Source organism: Gymnodraco acuticeps, unplaced genomic scaffold (genome assembly GCF_902827175.1).
Source record: "Gymnodraco acuticeps unplaced genomic scaffold, fGymAcu1.1, whole genome shotgun sequence".
In the NCBI taxonomy this organism is placed as follows: Eukaryota; Metazoa; Chordata; class Actinopteri; order Perciformes; family Bathydraconidae; genus Gymnodraco; species Gymnodraco acuticeps.
In genome coordinates, this window is record NW_022991003.1 from 653040 (window position 1) to 668775 (window position 15736).

The following is a 15736-nucleotide window of genomic DNA, read 5'->3' on the forward strand; positions in this document are numbered from 1 at the left end:
TCGTGTGTGTTGGAGGAGGGGCTCTGTGAGGAAGTCTGAAGGAAGTGGCAGATTTTTTCCGGTTGTGTATTTTCAAATTCAAGCGCACTCGAGCTGGTTTCTCCATTCCTTAATATAATAATTGCTTATATGCTGTAGCTTCTATTCTTTTCTGAGAGTAGTACATTCCTGTAGTCTATTTTAGACTTTTTTTTCTTAATTAAACCAACAATACCTAATTTATTTATTAGAGAGCTTCTTGTGTACAGATTATGTTACCTTTGGAAAGAACTACATGATTCCCCATTTACAATCTCTATGCTAAGCTAAGCTAACCACCTTCAGCCACTGCAGTCTATATTGAGGTTATTTATCTTTTTGTGCACATCCAGGCATTAGCTATACATCACAAGGGCTGTCTCCAAAACCATCAATGCATTAAGATACTGCTGCATTAAATAAAGTAAGAGGAAATAACTAATAATAGTAGCAGGTATTTCCGCACTAGTTGCAAGATTAGCAATTTAATTAGTGTACCTCTGGACTCCCTCAGGCTACATTATGATCCAGTACACTTTACAGGAATTGCATGACATCATAGGAAGCAGAAAATACCCCACCATACGATAAAGTCAATGTAATGACCCCCGAAGAAACCTCAGGCCTCCACAGAAACATAATATTCTGCTGATATTTCTCATCAGGATAGTTAAATAGTGCAGTTAGGAGATTGTATTTCCTGTAAGCCTATTGATGGCCTTCATTTCATACTTTGATGAGATTGTAATGAGGTTGTAAAAGTAATCTGATGCAAAACAGGCACACAGTGTGAGAAGTTCCTAAGATTTGTCAATGCTGTGTTAACATCATAGACACATTGTTAGGCCTGTGGTTGAATAAGGGAAAGCCTTTTGAGACAAGTGATTCATTTCTTCGACTTCATGTGTTGTTGTAAGAAAATAAGCTAGAAGTTATAGGTACAATCACATGCTGTTTATATTTTTCTTTCCACAAAAAACAATCCCACAATAGGCAAACTGTAAATAATAAGCCGTGAGAAAGTCTGGCTTGAAAACCGAAGGGAAAAGGGAGTAGACAACAATAGACTTCCTATCAAACTAGCTGACATTTGGGGAAATGTGATTGGTAAACTCTTAACCCTGCCCTTGTAATGTACACCCTGACATAAAAACTCTTAAAGGCCCATTTTCACACACTGGTTAGCAGAGGGTGAAATAAAGGCATTCACAGTCTAAATGTATCTGTTTACTCCAAGATGTTGTCTAAAGTACAGTGTGGCGATGCCAAGCACCATGTTACAAGTCTGGAGTGACTGCTTTTTATGTAAAGGCTGCTTGAAAATCACATTTAACTGGATTTTTCTAAGAATCACAAATTAACTGAGCAATCCGTTGAGGACTCAGGGCCTTAATGCTACTAAATTGATCTGACATTTGGGAATTTACATCAAACCACACACACATTACTGACCCAGATTACACATAGAAGATTGATTCTGATGCATTGATTCTGAATCATTTTAAATAGTTTTTTGTTTTGCACAAAATATTAATTTAAAATGTTATATAATATGGTTGCCAATTTAAGAAGTATGCTTATGCACTTTCTTGCCAAGAGTTAGATGAGAAAATCAATACAAGTCTCATATGCGCACTTTAAATATTGAGCTACATTTCACCAGTATTTTCTTTTTGTATGTGGCTAGTCCAAATGTGTTCATATGTTGGATTGCAGCTTCTTGGAATTTGGGTTCAGTTTGGAAAAGAACAAGACTATTCATCATGTCTGAGAGTTGCAAGAGAAACACAAATCTGCCTCTTTAAAAGGCATGTGACAGGGTTTTCGTAGTAATCAGAGAAGCCTAAGTAACCACGTGTGTGTGTGTGTGTGTGTGTGTGTGTGTGTGTGTGTGTGTGTGTGTGTGTGTGTGTGTGTGTGTGTGTGTGTGTGTGTGTGTGTGTGTGTGTGTAAGGAACTAAGCACACTTTAATAAGTGCAACTGTGTACTTACAGGTGCTCAGTTCCTGGAAAGTGATCTGCGCTGCTGACTAATAGCTGAATTCTTGCAGTATACCACATGCCTGACTTTGCTCTCTTTGACAGGCGTCTAGGTGTAGTGGTGACTGAATGTGGAAGACAAAAACATCCGATTGTACCCGATGAAAAGCATTTCGTCAAAGATATTGTTCTTAAACACTGAGTCAGAAGGAGTCAAATGCTTTGGACCCTTCTGCAGAAATATGTATTTGCACACTTTTTGACCACATACAAAAATCAAAGGGAGATCAAACATTATTTATAGTTTTTCAATCTGATTTGTCACAAACCACATCAACTCTGTTTCATATACTGTTTAAATGTTCCTTGTCTACATTTAGGTAGAACTCATTTAAAAGCAGATAACCAAGAACCTTCTACTACTAAATACTGTTATCTGCTTTGACTTTTCAGATCAGTCAGTGATGTTTAATGCTTTCCAGGAGCAATCACCTGATCAGATTTTGAAATGTGGTATTTAGTTCTTTCAGCTGCATTGTGCACTTTCCTCTACTTAAGTCAGTGATCTCCTATTTCCCAGAATGAGATATATAACAACCCCCCCACACAAGGGTGGTGAACGTGTTATTTTCACCTGTAAATGTTCCGTGTAGGTGGTGAGAGCAAAAGCGATACCATCATAAGAACGAGAAGAAAGAAGAAAACAATTTTTTTTTCTCCAGAGTAGAACAAGTGAGTAGTTGTTCGAACACAAGACGAAACATTTCTTCTAAAAATTATTAAAATAACTGCCTTTCTCCAAATGGAAAAATAAGTCCAAAAAGTATGTGTTAAAATGTTTTGAAATTAGATATAGAGTCTACAGCCAAAGTAGTAGTTCTTTGAGGTTGTTCTCTGGGACAACATTGCTAAAATGTCACCATCTAAGTACCATTAGCATGCTATCATTTGCCTCAGTGTTAAATAAAAGGAAAGCTGAGGTTCAAGTGTGAGAGCATGTGACACAATTGTTTAACATTTGAAAGTGATCACTAAAGTCATTGCAGTTCATTCTGAGGGGGAAATTAATGTCTATAACGTCCATCATATTGTGGAGATATTTCACCTTCATGTTAAACTCATGGTAGGCTAGTGCTTGAGGAAAATCCCAAATATATAGGGTCACCAAAGCATATTTGGTTTATCCTCTGTAGACCATGAATGTACTTTGGAGATATCTCAGTCTTGACCAACGTGTTGGACTGACCGACGACACTATTAGCTGTCGAGCTAACGCTAACTAAATAGAATAATTTGTACAGATAATTCCTTTATGTTACCACTACTACATCAACCACCTGTGAAGTCAAAGTTCAAACTTTGCAGTGGAAACAAATTAAACAAGTTTTAAAACAGTCCACAAACAATTTAACTGTAACTATTCTCACCAAAAACAAGGCAACGAAAAGGAAACGGAGAACCAGGCTGCTTCTGATCCTCAGATATTGTAAACTAGTTCATGCAGCACAGATCTCGTAACCTGAGGCGATGATATTAGGTGTTTTTATGTCAAAGGATATGCTGGCACAGGTCGACGAAAACTAAGTTCACGACCCTGCCAGACACTTTCTCGATTCTCGTCTTTTCCTGTTGACAAGTTCCTTCTAGCTCTTCAGTCACGCAAATGGCCTTGTGAGCTCACTCAGTGCAGAGAGAAAGAGATGCTCTCGATGAGCTCTCAGCACGATGACTCACATCCTATCATATCCTGGAACATCAGACACTCGCAGGTTTATTGACAGTGCAAGTGCAGTCAAGTCAGAGGTGTGTTTGCAGAGGATTTGAAAACCCAATTCAAAGGATTTTCTTAACTTAACATCCACTTCACTTTATTGTTGAAATAAGTTAGGTATATATACACACACAACTGTTTAAAAGTATTTGATTTTATATAGGGATCTTTGCTTTGTCACAGAGTAACCATTCAGTTATAAGCCTGATACATGTAAAAAAGTCCAAATAACCAGAATCTAATTAAATGAGCATATGAACAGTTTTCTAATGAAAAAAAACAAACCTTAAATGTAATGTCTCTCCCCAAGAACTAACCTGATCCGATAAAAATACCTTTAAAGAAATAAGTGGGAACACTGTAGGTTGAGAAACAAACAACATTTTATTAAGAAACGTACTCTTTAAAACATATTTTTTAACATTGTAAAAACCCATGTCACTGCTGCCGTCTGACTGTCGGCAAAACCTCATCTAAGAAAACTCTGAGTGCAGCTCTCTATTTCTGTGTTGCACAAAGTAATGATCTGTTTACCAGTTCTGTATTGTTTGGAGGGTAGTCGTTTTAGAAAGTGTGCAAACTTACAGCGGTAATGATGTTTGTAATGCGAAACCAAAGCAATCAAGCCATAACATTTACCATGCATTATATCTCGCAGACAAAACATATTTTTTGGCATATGCAACTACCCATGGTGTTATGAAAGGGAGTTGCATATCAAACCATCACTTAGTAGTTATGGTGGGTAAATACTGCCCAATTACTCTCAAAGAAACTAATCTGTTCTAGAGTTCTGCAGCAGGTACAATATGTGAATGTCAGAGTTTTATCCATTTAAAAACACATATATAACATAGCTCAACTGATCTGCACTCTGAAGGCGTCCTGAGCAGTGCCGGATTAGAATTAGCCATGCAATGCAATTGGTCAGATCTGGAAAAAGCATTCAGCAGACCTTCTAAAAGGAACATATGGAGGCCGCTCAGAAACACTGAGTTAGCAATCCGCTTGTTTAGCTTAACTCTCAGACCTCCATGTGCGCTTCCTGTATTGGCTTCGTATTTAAAAAGTTCAGAGGGTCCTCACTGTCCCGTAGAGGGGTGGACAGGTACTCTAACTCGTAGCCCCCGCTCCTGTTGGCGGGGCGGACTTCAGTCGATGGTTTTTTGTGCTCCAGGATCTGCTGCAGCTGCTGGCTGGCGTACTCAGGCTTGGTGGTGAGGGGGCACTCGGGCACCTCGATGCCCAGGATGTCAGTGACCATGTAGGGCCGCAGCCAGCCCACCAGAGGGGTGCTGCCGGGGGTGTAGTGGGTCTGCCGGTGGTAGAAGAGAAGACCATCCACCTGCAGCCAGAAAATTAGATATCGAAGTGACTGTTATTTTGTATATATTGATTGTTGTGCTTTTATTTAGGTCTTAATGTGTGCATATGTATAAATGTGTAAATATATATAGGTATATATACATATTTTGATATATATTTGTTTTTGTACTCTAGATTGTGGGTATTTCGATCTCTCTGTCTGTACACACAAACTGAAAGATTGACAATAAAGTTGACTTTGACTTGGGAATGAAAGCCTAATGAAGTTCCTCTATTTGTGTTTCATAACCAAATGATGTATAATCCCACAAATACACCTAGTGTTTTAAGCAGCTATTTGACTCTACATGCAATGTGCAGCAGATATGTTTTGAATTGAAGGAAGAGAGATATTTTCTTACGCTGAAGCTGTACTCGGCAGCCAGGGCTTTCTGGATCAGCTCTGCAGTGCAGGCTGCACTTTGAAGGCTCACAAACCGGAACTGTAGGACCAAACAAAACCAGAGCACACCACGTTGTTAGTTCAAACACAATTTGTCCTCGTGTCAAATGTGAGAAATTACTTTCCGATGGAGAGTTTACTCTACAAGGACTAAGCCTGATTTAGCTCCTACTGGGCTGTACCACAGGAAGGCTGCAGATTAAAAGGGGAATAGAAATTCAAAGTTCACCCAGGCTTCATCTAAGCCCCGTAATTATCGAGATTTGTGTGCAATAAACACTTTAGTGCACAATTAGTACCAAAGACGGTAATGGGAGTTCGCTTTTGATTTCCTTTGTCTCCTCTTTCCCTGAGGAGGTTCACATTAAGGACTCATATGTGGAAACGAGGTGCAGCAAGGCACAACGTGATTGGATAAACATGTAACAGTGTCTCAAATAACAACACTGAAAACTAGACGGGACAAAATGGAGCTTGAAGTGAAGATGCTCTTTTCCTGTTACTCACAGGGTTGCGTTTGGCGATTTCTGAAAGGCCGTCCGTCTCCTCGACTTTGGACTGGAGCCAGAAGAAACGGAACTCGGTCTGTTGATGAGAAAACAAGAACTGTAAACAAAAACCTCCTTCTTCAAAATGCAGAGCCAATGAGAGGGGCAAACGTGGCAAAGAAGCACATCTGTGGCCCAGACTCGGCTACTTAAGCAATTAGACGAGCATTCCTGGATTAGAAGTCCGTCTTACCGGGCAGTCGTAGACCGGGTGGCCTCGCCAGCACATGACGTCCAGGATGTAGAACGTTCTGTCCACCTCGCTGTAGATGCAGTCCAGGATCGTGTAGTCTGCTCAAGGCACAGAAAAAAGGGGCAACATGATGAGACATACAGAATCCACTATTATACCAAAAAATACTTTCACAACTTTATAGAACAAAATGATTCCAACATCTGTATATGCAAAGAGTTTAAAAGCATTATTGACCAATATAGGAGTACAAAAGTTACTAGTTCTGATTTATTTGGTTGTTTCTTTTAGGACCCGTTTGATAAGATCTAAATCATAAGATGCTAATAAAAGACAGAACTGTATGCTTGCAACAATATCTAGTAATCGTTAGATCACTGCTCTCATTGACCCCATCCACATCTAGTTTTAAACTATTATTTCCCTTTTCATTCAAATCCTCTGTTTTCATGTTTCATTGTATACACATTTACAGAATGTTCTTTCTTATTATCTACCTTTGGAAAATGCTTTGTCTATAAATATCACATTAAAAGCCGCAGGCGGAGCTTCTTTAAATGTTGTTGCACTGCATTTCACTTTTGTGCATATCAACACCTTCTTGTAGACAGCATCATCCATCAGCCCCCAATCAGTCTCACATTTCTTATCAATTACATCCAGGATCGAATAGAATCATATTTTGTGTGATATGTATTAGGGCTGCACGATATTGGAAAAAACTGACATTGTGATATTTTCTTCCCCTACGATATGAAAAAATACAGGAATTGAAGAAACCATCCGCAAACCATCCTTTCTTGAACTTTAATGCTATACAATTCGTATTTTTTTAACGATATTTAACCAGATGAAGAATTTTAGTCACGGACTTCTGGATCTTAAGTTATCAGAGCAACAAGCTGAGCTAGCTCGGTTATCCTGCTGTGATCTGATCAAGAATGATTGTGATTGGTGGCTTGCTGTGCATGCAGAGCCTGCATGTCACTCACTCACGAGCCCCTGACATGAGAGCCGCGCAAGTTTTCCTTTTGTAGCAAGCAGCAAAATAATTGTAACATGACGTGTTTCAGTTCATTTGCCTACTTAAAGGTGGGGTAGGTCATTTTGGAGAAACCAGCTCGAGTGCGCTAGAATTTGAAAATACACAGCCGGAACAAATCTGCCACTTCCTCACAGAGCCCCTCCTCCAACACACACGAACGCGCACATGACCAATGAGGGCACGAGATAAGTTTGTGCCCAGATGGAAGGCTGACAGGCAGGTAGGCCATCCTCGTGTCGTGCTTTTTACAGCGCTACAGCTTCCACAGATGACATTTTATTATGTATTTATTGTCAAAGCATTTCATGTATTCATTGCTATCGGGATGTTAAGAGCATTCCATGGAATATAACAAAAAGTGTTTCTGAAGTGAATTACATACCCCACCTTTAATATTGCACGTCCTAAAAAATACAAAATAAATTAAAAAATGCGATGTGAATATCGCGATTATCGTCGCGACACGATATATCGTGCAGCCCTAATATGTATAAAGATACAATTACATTTTACATTGAAGAAAAGAAAGAAATATGTTCGTGTATGCCGTCAATTACAGTTCATTTGAGAACCGATGTAAAAATTGCATTCGATTTTGAATATTGCCCTCATTATATCTCCATTTTCTTGTGCTTCATTAATTGCCTAAGTGGTCTCCTATAGTTAACCACTGCACCACATTCAGCAGGCCCACCTACCTTTTCCCATGGCCGAGTTGTGGCGGTTCCCCCCGGGCAGCAGGGAGGGGAAACGGTTCACACAGTATCCGCTTTTAGTGTACGCTGCAGTGGAGCCCTTCAGGAGAGAAAAGACAGAGAGGATACATGAAGGAAGAGTTACCACAACATTATAACTGAGTACAGAAGTATTGTGACTAATGAGAAAAGGAACAAGGCGATCAGAACACTGGATCATTCAATTTCTTCTATCACTTTGCTTTATTTACACACTTCTTAGTGTTTGACTTTGTGACACATGCTTCAGAAAGCTGACAGATGTGCAATTAGCTCAAACCAAAAGTCACATTATATCAGCTCAACTGTTGTTGCCCTATTTTGCATTACATGACACATTTGTAAATTAAGACTAACAATGTGTATTCATTTTTTAATGACAATGAACTTTGAATAATTTATTTAAACAACATAAATCAGTAAAAACGTTAACAGTACAATCATATTGTAGAAAGAGCGATTCGATTAGTTAATCGTCACATCGTTATTGTGAGGAGCTTACTACCTGCACATACAAATACAAATGTGTGCCTTAAATACTCAAGAAAGGTGGATGATAGTGGTCGATGAGGAGAGGGGAAATATGGGCCAAACAGTGGGGTCTCAGATGCCAGAAAGTTTACATAGTTACTGCAGAGGACATAAAAGTGACTACCGATGAGACATGTTCAAGTTTCCTCAAGCGACAAACACCATCTGTTTCGTAATGGCCTCTGTATCGCGGCGTCTCAGATATTTGGCGTCAATGAGGTCAAGTTCTGAAATACTGAATAAGGAAGCAGGTGACAGTCATTCTGATAATATAAGCGGTTGCATCACAGGGTGTGATCGGAGGGAAACTGTAGCCTCGGGCCAGTGCGACAGGACAGACATGTTGTACGAGAGTTACCAGAGAAATGCTGACACATGTTTTTATTACTCATAAACCACACAACTGAATACGTGGTAGATGAGGCTATTGTTTTACCTTCACCACTACTGAAGACACATGCAATTGCGTAAGAAAGTCAAGTGGAAAAACACTACAGATTGTTTTAACATGAAGTTATTGATAGCTAATTTTGTTTCTTATAAGTTATGGTTAATGATGATTACGAAACGAGAGGAAGTCGGCAAGAGGAGACTGTTTTTCTGAATTCACAACATTGTTTTTCCGGGTTGTTTGGGGGACATGAACAAAGTAATACAAGTCACATTTTTAAAAAGGAACTCTAAAGCAATATTACCGTTTGTCAACATTTTATGCATGTTAAAAAAGGTACAATATAATAGTGTAATACATACATAACTCAGGCAGGTTGAGCTAAGAAGGTGAAGCTGATCTAAAATCAGTATCCTTTCAGCTGCCATCATTAGTCGACTGACTGAAAATTAATCGGCACATTTTCATAATCATTTAAAATAAAAACGTCAATTATTCTATGTTTTAGTTTCTCAGATATGAGAATTTCCCCCCCAAACATTTAATTGACTAAACAATAACATTAAATCAATAAAATAAAACAATGATGTCCCTGTGTTGGGCTTGGCAGATCACCACGAGGAACGTTTCAGAGCAGACAAAGCATGCATAGTTCAAATCAATTACAACCCACACTCTTTTCACCATTGACCTTTACTATCCGTCTCTTCTCTGATGGGATCACTTTGTGCACCTGCATTGTAATCTAATGACTGAATGCACATTGACGTCGGCATGATGAGGACTTCTCTTATTTCCAAATGAATGGTGAGACACAACGTGGCTCAATACCACAGCTTCTGGTACTTCCTGTTTTGCAGAATTTCTCATGACTTCTTTGGCGTGAAAGCCAATCCCTTTATCTTTTTGCATTACATTCTTGTAGTCATGAACATGCAGCTGTATTATATTTTATTTTATAAAAACTGCCTTACATTGCAACTCATTAATATGGTATAATAAACCTACATCTTTACAGTATCATAACGAAATCAATTCTAGTTTACAGGAAAAGTATTCCTAACAGTTCCCCTATATTGTTTATTGTGTGTAGGATTTCTAAAATAATTGGTCTCATCTTGCTCACAGACATAACTCACCTCAGGCTGTATAATAAACCCCCACACACAAACAATGAAGACTATGAAACGGACAAGTCAAATCAAGCAATCTGATTGGTTCTTACCCGTGATATAATGAGTGTTTATCACGGGTAGAATTGTAGTTACTTTTCACAACAAGTCAGTATCCCTCCGCGTCTGAGAAAAGCTACAACCGTTACATTACGTCCATTACGAAACTAACTAACTAACTTATGGCGCGTTTCCACTGCAGGCCTCGCTCGGCCTTGTTCGGTTTGGTTAGGCCTTATTAGGCCCGGCTCACTTTAATGCTGCGCTTCCATTACAGTTTAGGAACTGGGGCAGTTACTATAGTAACGCAGTGTAGGCGGAGCCGTGACGTCATCTTCAATGAGAGCCCCAGAAAAACAACACAGCCATTAGCTCTTAGCACTCAGAGCTCACAGCTCCTCATATCTGTTCAGAAACTAGACAAAAGTTAAACAAGTACAAACCACAGACTGTCTGTGTCATGGAGAATACAGTCGCTGGTTTATTTATGTCTGTATAGGCCGTTGTTGTGACTGTGGACGGTCGGAGCATATATAACGTTAGCTTAGCCAAGCTCCATTTAGAAAACACGCATTTTAAAAAGGGTTTTTCGCCTGCCGTCTGTCTGCAGACTTGTCAAAGCATTAATTCATGGTTCTTACTAACCGGTATCAGTATGTTGTTACTTCGGCATCATTTTGAAACGTGTATTACAATTAAATCACGGTCAAATATATTCATTTTGTTGTAGTTGTAGCCCCCTTGCCAGCGATTCTCTCTCTAGTTTAGCATACTCAGCCCGACTCAGCCTGGTTGTTCCTGGCCCTAGAACCACGATTTTATGGGGCCAGAAAAACTGTGAATTAGGACCCGCTAGCCGGTACTAGGCCAAGTGGAAACGCAACCAAAAACGGGCCCCGCACGGCTCGGCACGCTTAAAGCGAGCTACCCGCTGCAGTGGAAACGCGCCATAACAAAGCTTAAGATGGAAACATGTAAGGGATAATGTGCAGCAAGGACTTATTGATCGTTGTTAAGGACTCTCACATCTGCTTCGCGTCGGGCCGAACCACGCCCCTTAACTGTGATATAATGACCATATACCACGGCCTGTCGTGAGCTATTGCTTAACTATAACCCCCCATTTGTGTAATACTACTAATGTGCCATCTCAAAACTCTACTGGATGTGTTTTGTGTCATTTGTAAATTGTGTAATTTTCCCTTTTTATTTGTAATATTTCTATGAATGCTTCTTCATTATATTAAGCTATCTTTGGCTCTCTACTTGCTGTAACAATGTACATGTATCCTCTGTGGGACAAATACAGGTATTCTGATACTGATAAAGGGAATGCAGTGTTAAATGTACAATAAATGCACAGTAGGATAATCCTCTCAAAACATTGACTGGGTAGACACATGACATTGCATTTAAACTAGAAGAGTTTCCTGCTGTTGTTTATCTTGATAAAAGGTTGAAGGATAGGCTTAGAATTAGGACCGGAAGATGACTCATTAAAAATAGAAGAGATGGAAAGTAGTTGAAAGCAAATAATAAGCAGCCTGCAGGATTTAAATTGAATTTGATTGACAGTTCTACATATGGTGAATGATCAATGTGGTGCCTTAAAACATGTACCTTGTTCCTGTAGGAAAGGATCATGTGCAACACTAGAAAGCATTGACAGGTTTTTACCTTGGAGGCAACAATGAGGGATCTTTTCCCCACAGGACAGACGACCATCAGCCAATCAGTGTCCAGCTCTGATGGCACATCCACCAGCCACTCCGACAGCATTATCTGAGGAGGAAGAGGAACTTTGTAACGTTTCATATCACTTAGCTGATGCTTTCTGTCAAAGCGGTTTACAATAAGTGCAATCAACCATCAAGATACAAACTCAAAACAGCAGGAATCCTGTAAATACATTAGCTTCAAATAAGCCAAACCTTTCTAAGTATTGCATAAAGAACTGGTGTTTTTCTATTGGCTAAGGAGCCGTTGTTAACAGTCATTTTAAAGAAGAACAAAATGATCAAATGTCAAATCTGATAGCTTCAACAAACTTATGATTCTATGAACTCAAGCGCCCTCTGCTGATCGAGATGGTTCATCGGTTTTATTTATTTAGCTTTGGCATAGAAAATCTTAAGTTAGGGTTACAACTGACCTGGTTTGCATAATGTTTTGGCAGCTTCCTCTTCTCAATGTCCATCCCCTCCTCCTCTTCCTCCTGCTCCCGTTCCCCCTCCTCTTTCTTCTCCATGTCCTCCCCTTCATCGCTGTCTGCCCCGGTCCAATCCCCATCAGCCAGGCGCCGAGCATGGTTGACGTAGTTTAACCTTTTACTGAGATTAGCGATAAGGGGAAAAAACATTAAACATTAAAACATGCATTTAAATGACGGCCAGAACAGGAACCAGTTCATCTGCAAACCTGCAATCTTAAAGAGACCAATTCTGGCAAGCTGGGAGAAAATCTGGAAAGGGTTTTCTAGGACTGCGTCCAGGATGTAGATGACAAGTGTTTCTGTAGTCATAAGTATGCAGCTGGAATAAGGCGGTGTTTACACGAGAACGAAACGGGTTGTATCGGCTACTTTTCTCTCGCATATAGCCCGTTCGTTCACACGAGACCGTAACGGAACCACGGAAACGCACCCCAAGGTGGATAGATCTGCAAACGGAACGCTCTGGGGGGCCAAACGGCTCCGTCTGTACGTCCTATACGATAATTTCCTGATAACGATGAAGCCATAGCCCCACCTCTCCTGCTCACTGCTGTAGCATGGTCAGTAGCAGTACAGATGTTATTGCAAAATCTACAGCTCTTCTACCACAACCATAAGCAACAAATGGAGAATTACATGAACTTCATGTTGCTAAATCTACCGCGGGGCATAAACAGAAGGGCAACCATGGCAACCATGCTCGGGGGTCTTCTTCGCTGCTTTTGGTGTATTTTGTGGCGAAAGTACAGCATCACTTACAGGCCCGGCATATGTACTACAGCGTCTCCAGCGCTTACGAGCGGTCTCGAGCGGAACTACAGCGCCACTTACAGGCCCGGCATATGTACTACAGCGTCTCCAGTGGTCTTGTGTGAACGGACACGTTAAATGAGCCGAATGCGTGTGAACGGAATACTTTTTTGAAAACGAATTCGGTGAGTAAACGCAAACTTTCCCGTGTAAATGAGGTCTTAGTAGAAGCAGAAGCTAATGCTAAACGGGCTCTGGTGCATTGGCTTTCCCTGTTTAGCAGCAATGGTATTACAAATGTGTTCATGTTGCAATAATGAAACAAGAAAGGCAAATAACATTATTTTAAGTACTAAAACTAAATATAAGTGTGGAGTAGTGACTCTAGTTTGGAGAAAATCCTACCAAGAAGGGACAGGGTCCGTACTGGGAACTTGTAATAACAGGATCTTATCACCTTCGCTCTGAGGACTTGTTTCTTCTAACTGTACCAAAAGTCCGTACTGAACTGGGGAAAAGGGCGTTCAGTTACGCTGCTCCTGTGGCTTGGAACCAGCTGCAAATTGATCTGAAACTCAGAGAGCTGGTCTCTTTAAACAAACTCAAAGCTACTTTAACTGACCTTGAATCAGCCGCTGTGTCTGTAAATGCTTTGGCTAAACTTGTTGTATGACTGTGTTGTGATTGTGTGTTTTAAAGATTGTCTGTAACTGTGCTGTTACCATTCTTGGGCCAGGACGTAAAACATATATAATTAGAAACTCCAGGGTTAAATACTGATAAAGAAGAGCGTTTACCTTTTCTGCAGCTCAAGGAAGCGCCGCCGCCTCTCGCTCTGCTCCAGAACGCTGAACTTGCTCTTGTACTGGGCCAGCCGAGGGTGAGCGGTGGCGGTGCTGTTGGGCTCCTTGGACACAGCAAAGCTGGCCGAGAGGGCTTGGGTCAGGTCATCCATGGGGACTCTGGAAAGGTGGTTAACACATTCAGTTTAGTAACAATATATCATTCAAAGAAAAAGAAAATAGTGGCCACCAATTATTAATAATCTTTGGGAGCCGCAATGACACTTCTTGTGTGCTTCAAACCCTTGTAAACCTATAAGAATTATGTGAAATCAACAATATATGATAAAATATACTATGTGGGAAGGAACCATTACATGGCACTTCCATAGTGGAGAGATCATTGAGTGTGTGATTGAAGCATGCGGATTTGAGAATCATTTGTGATTTTGAGGCAAAATTGTATCTATCAGTTACTGCTAAAATATTCTTTATTTTGGTAGTTCAGCCTGTTGCCAGTTAACCTCTGTTTGACATTTGCATAATGGCACACATGTTCCTGTTGTAGTGTGATTACATATTTTCCAAAGTCCAAGTTGATGTCTTGTACTTTACAACCCAACTGCATTCACTATTACTATAAGATTAAGCAGCGAAAAGTGATTTAAGATTTTAAAATCACAAACGCTCTCTAAAACTTATATCCATTAATCATAATCAAAATAGTTGTCATAGTTTAGTTTTCTGTTATTAATCTCTCCAGCATTAATACATCATCACATTGTGACACACAGCTTCAGATAGCATTAACAACAGTCATTGTAAACATCAAATTATGTGCTAATATACAGTGTTGGAAGAAGTACTCAGATCCTTAACTTAAGTAAAAGTACAAATACTAAGGTCTTAAAATACTCCATAACAAGTTAAACTCCTGCTTTCATAATTCGTCAAATAAATCATATTGTAGAGAAGTGTAATCTGATAAATATACTTCAAGTATCAACAGTGAAAGTACTCATTACGCAGAAGGGACCGTTAACAGTATTGTATTACTATGGATATTATATTATCCTGTTTTGATACATGTTAAGAGCATGTTAGTGCTGTAGTGGGCCACATTTAGATACCGTGTATTTCAGCATATGTGTACAAAGTAACTAGTGACTGTGAGTGATGAAACAAATGCTGTGGAGTAAAAAGTACATATTCATCTCTAAAATAGCATTACATGGAAATACTAAAGTAAAGTACAAATATGTCTACTTAAGTAAATGTACTTAGTTACTTTCCATCAATGTTAACATATCCATTAAGTCTGTACCCTCAACCTTTAAAATGCAGTTCATGCTCCTCAGAAGAAGTGTTGAGGAGTTCACATGGTTAGTTAGTTTTGATACTAAATTCGATACATCAAAACTAATAATACGAAAGCATGTAGAGTTATGTCCGTTTAAAATAACTTTTTAACCACATTACTGTTATCTTCGAATATGCAATCTACAAGGAAGACAAACCTCTAAACAAACGAGTGATACAACGTGAAAAAAAGCCCGGGGATCTTTTTTAAAAACCCACTGCTACAACATTCGTCATGTTAGCAGTTAGCATCGAGCTAAACATGCTGCTGCAAAACAGTCTTTAGCAACACTGATTATACAGCGTTACGTGACTGTTTTAAGTGCACACTATCTACACATACTTATTAGACCCAAAGTAACCATTTGACAAGATAATAGCATGACAAATATCACTAGCTCAGGAGGTACCTTGGAGATGCAGGGAGGAAGCTGCTGTGACGTCACTCTACCATCGTTCCCTTTTAGTTGGCCGACAATATA

The 15736-nt window shown here is 39.7% G+C and overlaps 1 protein-coding gene across 2 annotated transcripts; it reads right to left on the bottom strand.

Annotated features, from left to right (window-relative positions):
* Positions 1 to 4128: 4128 nt before the first annotated feature.
* snupn (snurportin 1) lies at positions 4129 to 15721 on the bottom strand. 2 transcript variants are annotated; one of them, XM_034236068.1, is made up of 9 exons: positions 15665 to 15721; positions 13911 to 14075; positions 12304 to 12481; positions 11829 to 11933; positions 8022 to 8118; positions 6279 to 6376; positions 6045 to 6122; positions 5497 to 5577; positions 4129 to 5114 (listed from the first exon to the last, which is right to left on the bottom strand). In XM_034236068.1, exons 2-9 carry the CDS (start codon positions 14066 to 14068, stop codon positions 4794 to 4796), a joined length of 1116 nt encoding a protein of 371 aa, XP_034091959.1. In that variant the 5' UTR covers positions 14069 to 14075; positions 15665 to 15721; the 3' UTR covers positions 4129 to 4793. The 2 variants fall into 2 exon arrangements, with proteins under 2 accessions (XP_034091959.1, XP_034091958.1); XM_034236067.1 differs by lacking the exon at positions 15665 to 15721 and adding an exon at positions 15413 to 15659.
* Between the last annotated feature and the right edge of the window lie 15 nt (positions 15722 to 15736).